Source organism: Quercus suber, unplaced genomic scaffold (genome assembly GCF_002906115.3).
Source record: "Quercus suber isolate HL8 unplaced genomic scaffold, Cork oak 2.0 scaffold_124, whole genome shotgun sequence".
NCBI classification, from domain to species: Eukaryota; Viridiplantae; Streptophyta; class Magnoliopsida; order Fagales; family Fagaceae; genus Quercus; species Quercus suber.
In genome coordinates, this window is record NW_027069588.1 from 1,095,260 (window position 1) to 1,104,447 (window position 9,188).

The 9,188-nt window shown below is 36.9% G+C and overlaps 2 protein-coding genes and 1 pseudogene across 2 annotated transcripts in view; 1 reads left to right on the forward strand and 2 right to left on the reverse strand.

Moving 5' to 3' along the window:
* Positions 1-792: 792 nt before the first annotated feature.
* LOC112037330 (chitinase-like protein 2) lies at positions 793-3,373 on the reverse strand. Its single transcript, XM_024070142.2, has 3 exons — positions 2,787-3,373; positions 1,953-2,115; positions 793-1,438 (listed from the first exon to the last, which is right to left on the reverse strand). The coding sequence occupies exons 1-3, from the start codon at positions 3,184-3,186 to the stop codon at positions 1,030-1,032; spliced, it is 972 nt and encodes a 323-aa protein (XP_023925910.1). The 5' UTR covers positions 3,187-3,373; the 3' UTR covers positions 793-1,029.
* Positions 3,374-3,730: 357 nt separating this feature from the next.
* LOC112037331 (pentatricopeptide repeat-containing protein At3g04750, mitochondrial-like) lies at positions 3,731-5,072 on the reverse strand (annotated as a pseudogene).
* A 3,529-nt stretch (positions 5,073-8,601) lies between these two features.
* LOC136068598 (uncharacterized) overlaps positions 8,602-9,188 on the forward strand; it is a 6,376-nt gene continuing 5,789 nt past the window's right edge. The window contains exon 1 of the mRNA XM_065775958.1: positions 8,602-9,131. Coding sequence (XP_065632030.1) covers positions 8,602-9,131 — 530 coding nt within the window. The remainder of the gene's footprint in view (positions 9,132-9,188) is intronic.

The following is a 9,188-nucleotide window of genomic DNA, read 5'->3' on the forward strand; positions in this document are numbered from 1 at the left end:
TCTAGAGATATCATTAGCCACTTTTATTCGGCTCTTAGCTTTTTCATCTTTCACAACCGATAATACAAAAAATGTATTTGGTAAAATATTTTTAAAAGTAATATATATATATATATATAATTGTGTATTTGTTATGAGTATGTTTTTTTTTTTTAAAAAGTGAGTACTTACCTGACGTGTATAATACATTTACTATTATTTTATTTTATGAGAGAAATTCCCTCTTATTGCCGTCGAACTCTATTCTCTCTCTTCTTTTTAGTTCTTTTCTCTTCTTCGTCTCTCTCTTTTCTCCCTATCTCCCATCTCTTCTGTGAGATCCTTTGAAGACCCACTAATTTTACAATGAAATCTCAAAGAAATCCCAACGAAAGGGTTGTTCACGTACCCAAACCAACCATCCACAAAATCAAATCCACCCTCTCTTGCTTATAATGAAAAAAAAAAAAAAAAAAAATCAACACAAGAAATTAAATCAAACCCATGCCACAAAATCAAGGCTACCCATAAAATTATCAACCCATGCCAAAAGGAAGAAGAAGAAGAAGAAAGGGATATGGGAGATCTTGGCTTTGACATTGTCAACGGTATCATTGCTGGCAATCACGAAGAGAGAGAGAGAGAGAGAGAGAGAGAGGTTGGTACTGGCGGCTAAAACCACTGGCATATTGTAGCCCAAAAGTGGGACATATTCCAAGATTGCACAACAAAATGCATATTATTCAATAGAAATGTTCACATACAATCCACACTAAATAATTATGCAATAACTCATAAATTCCACAAGAAAAATAAATCTCAAAAGTTACTCAATTATAGCAAAAGGAAGTTACAGATCATTACAAACTCCTATAGTCCAAGCAAGTTTAGTACATAGACAAACAAGCAATTTATACAAATTCTTACTTTCCTTCATGTTTGAGCCTTTCCTTTGGTTACTTAATAGGTTCTTAAAACTATGTTAATGCATTACCTTAGAAAAGGATTAGTTCAAGAAAGGATGGCTTATTAATCAACACCAAACAAAGCTCAAGGAGATGAGGAAGAGAATGAATTGAAAGCAACTTGTTCAGCACAGCTGAGCACTTCATAAGGCCCTGCTTCCTCTCGGCCAACACCCAAAAGATCAAGGTAATATAGGTAATGAGATATGATATTGTTCATGGACTCATTATCACCTTGACCACAAACAAGATCTCCGTAAAGCACATTCATGGTAGCACCAAAACCAGAAACTTTCTTGGCCAAAGAATCATTCTTGGTGGGTTTCCAGTACCCAATAAAGACGTCGTGTGCTGAAGGTTGATGCTCCATAATTGGTGTCATCCACCTCCAAATTGCAACTTGGAAGGCTAGGGTAGCATTTTGTTCAATGTATTCTGGATGGTTCAACAAATCAACCTTCAGATCTTTACCGGCTTCTCCATAATTGTAGTTCCTATTGAAAGCATGAGTAAAGAATGTTGTTTGGATTGTGGCATGCAACAATGAATTGATCAACAATAAAATCTTCTCGGAGAGGAAACAAAAAATGCATACAAGTATCAGGGTAGTAGAAAAAGTAGGTTGCACCTATATATATATATATATATTTTTTTTTTTTTTTATGAATTGATCAACAATAAAATCTTCTCGGAGAGGAAACAAAAAATGCATACAAGTATCAGGGTAGTAGAAAAAGTAGGTTGCACCTATATATATATATATATATTTTTTTTTTTTTTCAAGAATTAATTACTTAGATTTCGTTTAAAGAATGCATAACTTATGCACTCATACTTTAATCATGCTAGAAAAGGAATTCATTTTGATGTTTGCTAACAACTAAACATAAAACTTCTATAAAATTTCAACTTAAGGACAAAATTGAACAATATAAGATGAGAAAATAATATAAATGCATAAATAAAAGAATGTATGATTTTTGTTAGTATTACAGAACAGATAGATACCAATAGATAGGTAGAGCTCCTCGGCCATAGTATGCAACTCCAGGAGCACATGGATAAGTGTTTTTGTAGTGCTCATCACAATAATTGTACGAGTTAGAATTCATTTCCTTATTATAGCATAAACCCCATGTTAATGGTTCCTTGCTGGCCACTTTATATCCACCTGAAAAAAATACCATAATCATTTTTTTTTTTTTTTTTTTGTGTGGAAAATATTCATGTTTACTTTGTACAGAGAGTGAGTGAGCAAAGGGCCATTGACCATAGAGCATATATAAATTTAATTAGACAACCAATTATTGAATAAGTAAAGCTCCAGATCAGAATCGTTTAGTTCCAACTTGCGACCCAATATGCTTTTAGGAGAAAATAATCTACTCAAACCACTCCACTGTTAGTAGATTCAGTCACAACATAAAGCTTCATCCATTTGCTAGAAAAATGTAATATTCAAAACTAAATTAAGATTGTAATCTTAAATCTCATCCCAACATGGCCCTAATTAACAATATAAATTGTTAATTTTTTTACTAGTTAATGAATAACAAGTAAACATTTATTTTCAATTTAAACTATTTTACAATATTTTTATAAATTATTGATAACACAAATTCTTAATGATTCTTATCTGGATCTCCCACTAACATCACAATTTTATTTACCAAATCAACCATTTATAATTAAAAAAAAAATTGTAAATAGTTTGACTTTAACATTTTTCTAATCCTAATATTTATCTTTGGGTAATCAAATACTTTATAGAGGTTAAAAAAATTATTAAAATAATTAGTAAAAAAGAGATTAAAATTTGAAACTCTTTGTAGTAGTACTCACAGGAGGTTTTGGTGCCAACATGGGCAAGAAAAGCTGCGACTTCTTTGGTTCCAAAGAAGTTCGAGTTCAAGTATGAAATACCAAAGCCATAGGGCTCGTACTCGGCAGAGGCGGTGATAAAAGAGTGGTAATCCCAAAAGCCCTTTGCATGGGCCTCAAGGGAGTTCCGGTTTGAGAACATTTTCTCAAACTGGTCGCTCTGGAAGTAGTCAGTGACGGCCCCATCACAGCATCGTGATTTACGGGTGTTGCACCGCCCACGAACACATGAAGTTTTGCAGGTCCGACCTGAACACGGCGGAGACGTAGGGCTCTGGCTCGTAGAAAACTTGGGACAATTCACAAGCACTAATAATATCGATGCCGTTGTCAAGAGAGTTATATACTCCATTTTTTGCATGTAACAATGAATATATTAACAAGGCTAGCTAGCTAGTGGAGTTAGAACTTTGAAGAGATCTCCGGGCGCTGGGAGAAGGAAAAGACAAGTGCGACTGTTCAAGTCATCTTTCGCTAGGGTTCCTAGATTCTTCTTTACTTTTTCTCTTTTATTATTTCTCTGTTTGCTGAAAGAGGTTCTTCTTCCCTTCACCGACACTTTACTGGTTTTACACACTTTTCTTGCCTACCAATCAAAACTTGCCATCTCGATCGGCATCGTGATGAAAGTTTGTGTGACGTAAAAATGTTTCACCAAAAGTCGTCGTCTATGACCGCCAGTACATTTCATTCACATTGAATAGATGCCGTGGCACACACAGAGAGAGACTAAATTTTATTTTTGGCTTTTTAAAAGTTCTTCTTTACTTATTTTATTTTTTCATTAAAGAAAATTTTCTTGAACACGTGAATACTGCGTACCAAACTTTTATTAATTTTCTATCAAATAGATAAATTAACAAATTAATTTTAGGACAAAGTTTTTATAAATAAGATCCGAGGAATATTTGTAAGCCCATGGAAGTGTATTAAATTACATGATTTATTAAACTATTTAGACAATTCACATGACTATGTTACATAATTATAAATAAATATGAACATTTTTTTTATAAATCATGTCCTGCAATCATGGCAAGGTCCAATTCCCCAACCTTGGCATGTCCTGCAATCATGGTGTTCCATGAAATGATTTCCTTTTCCACTAAAGTATCAAATATTCCTTGAGCAAACTCCAATTTCTTGCATTTGACATACATATCAAGAAGAGCATTGCCCAAGATCAAATTTGAAGAACCATTGGACTTCCTCTGCTCAATCCATGCATGAACAGACTTCCCCAATTTTGCATTTCCTAACTGCCCACAATACACAAGAAAACCTACATTAGTAAAGTCATCAGGTTCAAGACCTGAAACCAACATTTCAAGAAATAGTTCCAGTGCTTCTAAACCGTATCCCCTTTTAGCATAAGCAACAATCATAATATTAAATGAGACAGCATCTAATACAGGTATATGCTTGAACACCTGATATGCAAGCCCCACAAGTCCATTCTCCAAATAGATTTTGATCAGGGAGTTTTGCAGATAACCATAAGACAACAAACCCAACACAACAGCATGACAGTGGATCTGTTTTACTTCTAATATATACCTTGGGAGGCTTGTAGCAGGTGAAGCAGAGTGTGTTTATCTGGGTATATACCTGACTGGAGCATTGAATTATAGAGAGCAAATGACTGATTCGTCAAGAACGATAAGGTGTTGATCATGGTGTTGAAAATGTAGAGATTTGGATGTGGAGTATAATTGTTGAAAAGGAGGAGGGCCATGTCTAGATTTTCAGGATGTGAGATTGCTGAGCATAAGAGGAGCCTGCTCATGGAAAATGTTTGCCCAATGAGATTGGTCCTCATCATCTGGCCCAATATCTGCTTGAAATGATCCCTTAAACAACATTTCTCAAGCAAAATAATGGTAGGGTGATTGAGTTCAAGTGATACAATTGGATCCCAGTTGATCTGGGTGTTTGAAGATGAACTAAGAAAGCGAATACCTTGGCCACACCGATGCATAAATAAACATTCAGTGAATACTAAAAAGCTCTATATGTGCTGGGAACAGAATAGTTTTGTTTTATATTCAAAATAGTCTAAAATGTCACCTTTTGTTTTTGGATCAATTGTGAAAATATAGAAGTGTTGACTATTACAAATAACTTTTTCTACAATGATGACCATTTTTCTATCAACATGAAAATTTTTTGGGATCAAATGGAAAGCAATCATGCAGATTGTAGAGTCCCCAGCTTTAAAATGACCAATAATATCTTTAATATTGAAATTGTCACCACCTAAAAAGCCAAAAGAGCATACTTTTTCTCCATGACCCTGAAGAGCTCCATTTATTCAGCCACTTTCACTTTCACTTCCTTGTTGAAACTTCAAGGTTAAAAGTCTGCACGTTAATACAATGCACATAGCTTTCTCAATTCTCAGGAACCCATCCTCGTACTTGAGATGAAAACATGCAGAGCTCCATAATGAACAGTAAAAATGCTCACTACAATCTGATAGGAAAAATCAATTTCAAAAGGCAGTGGAAATCATTTCTGACCCCAGGACCACATTGGGTATCAAAAAGGTTGGTCAATGAATACCAACTAAGAAATCCAATTTTAAATATGCATTGAAGGCTTCTCCCACTTCTACATGGGTTATTACCATTTTTTCAAAACGGTTTTCCCATCAAACACAAACTATGCAGAATGCTCGCATTACATGAACAGTGTACACAGACATTCTATAGAAATCATTGTACATTGCTCCATTTTAAAGCATCCAAACAGACAATCCTATCAAATTCACACACAAAATCTGATTTCAGCTGTAGCTTCAAGAATTTTGACAAAATTCTCTAATTCTACATGTTCTAAAAAAATTCTTGATCCACACCCATTTCCCAGTAGAAATCACATCAGGGTCCCCAAAACCTACATTCCCAGAATTTCAATCAACATACATTAATAATGATAATTTCTTGTCTGGTCTAAAACAAAAACAGCATCTTTAATTCTGTAAAACTTAAATAACACAGTATCAAGCTAATGTAACCAAGAAATGATGTTAAACGCGCAATCATAATTCACCGCCACATATGCATTATACTAAGTGTTGAAAAATTCTTGTTTCATAAAAAAACTTGTACTATTAAACTTTTAAAGAAATGGGTTAGCTGAAAAATTAAAGAGAAAGTATGATCAAACTCAAATGCTAAGAAATTATACCAAATTCGAGCTCAAACATAAGCACATGGTTCCTATGGACAGAGGGAAAAAAAGAAGTAAAACTTACCAATTGCTACTGAAATGTGTGAAAGAAGAATAAAGATCAAAGCCCTAAAATTTCAATAGGGTTTAGATTATCTTGTAAAGAGGAATAAAGATCAAAACCCTAGCTGCGATAGAAAAAGCCCTAAAATTTCGAGAGAGTCGGGTCTAACTACTCTGATTGGGTTGGGTTTTCATTTTGGGCTGAACTGAATCACGTTATTAGATCCAACGGATGGTCCAGCTGATTACCTTATTCTTTGTTGTTTTAAATAGATATTCTAATCTTTAGCTCATATATGCTTTCCCCCAAAAAAAAAAAATCTTTAGCTCATGTATACGCTTCTTCTCACAAAAAAAGAAAAAGAAAAAAAGAAGCTCATATATACACTTCTTTTAAAGTTTCTTTTTATCTAGATATAATTGTATTTTGAACCAATGAACTTAGAAAGAAAGAATAAAAACTTTTGAAGAGATTAATGAGACACTTAGGGTCTGTTTAGATAGAATTTATTTTGCTGAAACTGAAAACTGAAAATTGAAAACACTGTAGCAAAATAATTTTTAAATATGTGAATAGTGTAGTGGGACCCATTTTTAATGAAAAAGTGGTTGAAAAGTGAAATTTGTGAGACCTGTGAACAGTGCACGGGAGCCACTGATGTGATAAAAGGAATGAAAAAGTAAGAAAAATGCGGCTACTATTCATGAACAGTAGCCGCTGTCCCCTGCCGCAGCTGGCAAAAAAAAAAAAAAAAAACAAACGCAACACAACAAAATGCAGATGTGAGATAATTGCTATCCAAATTGGTACTTAGTGTCCACTTAGAAACAACTTATCTAATTTTTTGTTGAAAATATTTTGCTAAAAAATGTGCTAAGCTATATTTGTACTCCAACAAAGTGAAGAAAAAAAAAAGTTAGGTTTTTAAAAGCTATACATGAAAGTTAGAAGATGAGCAAATAAACTCAAGCCAAACGGACACTTAGGCTCCATGTCGTAATTTGCATAATATATATTTTATAAGGGTCCAGTTAATGTGTGCCCTTAGGGCACACATTAAACTTTCTATTTTTGGAAACATTTTCTCGAGAATTAAAAAAGCTGTCATTACTTTTTCAATTTTTGAAAATTTTTTTTTCAAAAATGAAAATTAATGTGTGCCCTAAGGGTACACATTAATAAAATCCATTTTATAAAGGGTTAGAAGTGTAAATCTTTTTATTATTATTATTATTATTTTATATAATTAGTTACAACAATTGGAGAAAGAGAATTTGAATCTTGAATGTTTTTATCGAAAACATAAAAAAATGTCAATTGAGCTACAAGGTTCTTGGTGACGTGTAGAATTACCATATTGCAATGACATCTTATAAACTATATGATAACTGTGCGGATCGCAAATGAGGCCAATGGACTCAACCCCACTTGGGCTCACAACTTATTTGTTTGTTGGGCTGAAATTCCTACTATGGATAGTCCTACAACCAAGGACTCACTGAGATCACTTTTCTCCTTCTTGGCGACACAATCTTTCCTCCCAACTCCTCTCAAGACTCTATTTTTCTTCTCTATTACCTCTGTTCTCTTTCCTCCCCTTTTTCTGACCAACCCTTCTTTCTTTCCTTCCCTCTTATTTATAGTGCTCAGCTCAGGCGAGGGTTATCAATGCTCTCATGTTTGTGCAACAGAGGGTCCAGTAGGATTTTCTCTAAATGGGAGGTTAGGTATGGGTGGCTTTGGGACTTGGTTCCCACCTTCGTTGGCAGCTCGGCTGAGTCAGGGCGCGCTTAGTGCTACGGAGGGTCCAATTAGGGGGATGGTAAGTGGGAGTCTAGGCCTGGGTGGCTTTGGGACTTGGTGCCCACATCAGGTTAGAGCGAGGTGGTGGCGTTTGGAAGGCCTTCTTTGAGCCGAACAAAGTTGACGCGCCGTTCAATGACACCCCCGAACGTGCTCGGTAAAAATTATGCTGATCATAACTTAGTAGTGAAGCTCGGCACCCCCGAGCTGTGATAGCAAGGGTTGGGCCTTAGGGCGAATGAGGATTGGGCCCAAAGACCGCGTGTTTTGGGACGGAGACTTGGGGTTGAGGCCCAACACTTCGGGCGCCGCACATTAGCCCCCCCTTGATTTATGCTCGGTGCACGGCGTGAATCAAGGAACTCCAAAGAGCGCACGTTACGGGTTCAGTGAAGTGACGTCAGGGGCGTTGCAGGATTTCATTAATGCGCCCTGAAAAGGCGCGCTGGATCTGGCCAAGCGTTACAACCCTCATCACTGTCTGACGCTTCGCGAACCGAGGAGGCGCAGTTGTTTATCGGGCGTTGAAGTCATCATGGCTGGTTAATCAATTTCCATAATGGCTGATTAACCGCTGCCCACCCGTTTTGTGTTCACTATAAAAAGGGCCTTCAACACTATTCTTTCACTTTACAAACTCTGAGTTCCGGCTTCGCCGAATTAATACAGGAGTTCGGAGTCAGATTCGTTACTTGTAGCCGTGTACCACAGCCGGTGGATGCACTACTGTCGATGAAGATGAGGGTGGGAGAAACCCTTCGTAACTACGCCAGTCGGTATTGGGAGCTTTACAACGAGATCGGTGGAGGGAACGACAAAATTGCTGCAAGCACTTTTAGGATGGGGTTGCCCGAGGATTCAGGCCTAAGGGAATCGCTGACTAAGAAACCTCCCGAGGACATGAGGCAGCTAATGAGGCGCATAGAAGAGTATAAACGGCTAGAGGATGACCGGCTGCAAAACAAGGGTAAGGCACCAATGATAAATCATCCCCGGCAGAACAGTTTCCCCCAAGGATACGAGGGAAACATGAGGATGCAGGGATCAGAGGCGTTGGCAAGGGAAGTAAATGTGGCGTTCAAAGAGCCGGTGCATAAGATTCTAGACAAGATCAATCATCAACCCTACTTTAAGTGGCCGAACAAGATGGGAGGTGACCCAACGAGAAGGAACCAGAACTTGTACTGCACCTACCATAAAGATAAAGGACACACCACCGAGCAGTGCCGAGTATTGAAAGATCATCTTCGGCAGCTGGCCGGGGCCGGGTATCTAAAGGAGTTTGTGACGGATGCAGGGGACCGAAGGGCAGGCCAAGGCACTCC

Coding starts and splice junctions, on each gene's coding strand:
- LOC112037330 (XM_024070142.2), bottom strand. CDS start 3,186: ATGCAAAAAATGGAGTATATAACTCTCTTGACAACGGCATCGATATTA. Junction 2,116..2,786: donor TGTTGGCACCAAAACCTCCT/GTGAGTACTACT, acceptor TATTTTTTTCAG/GTGGATATAAAGTGGCCAGC. Junction 1,439..1,952: donor GGAGCTCTACCTATCTATTG/GTATCTATCTGT, acceptor TGCTTTCAATAG/GAACTACAATTATGGAGAAG.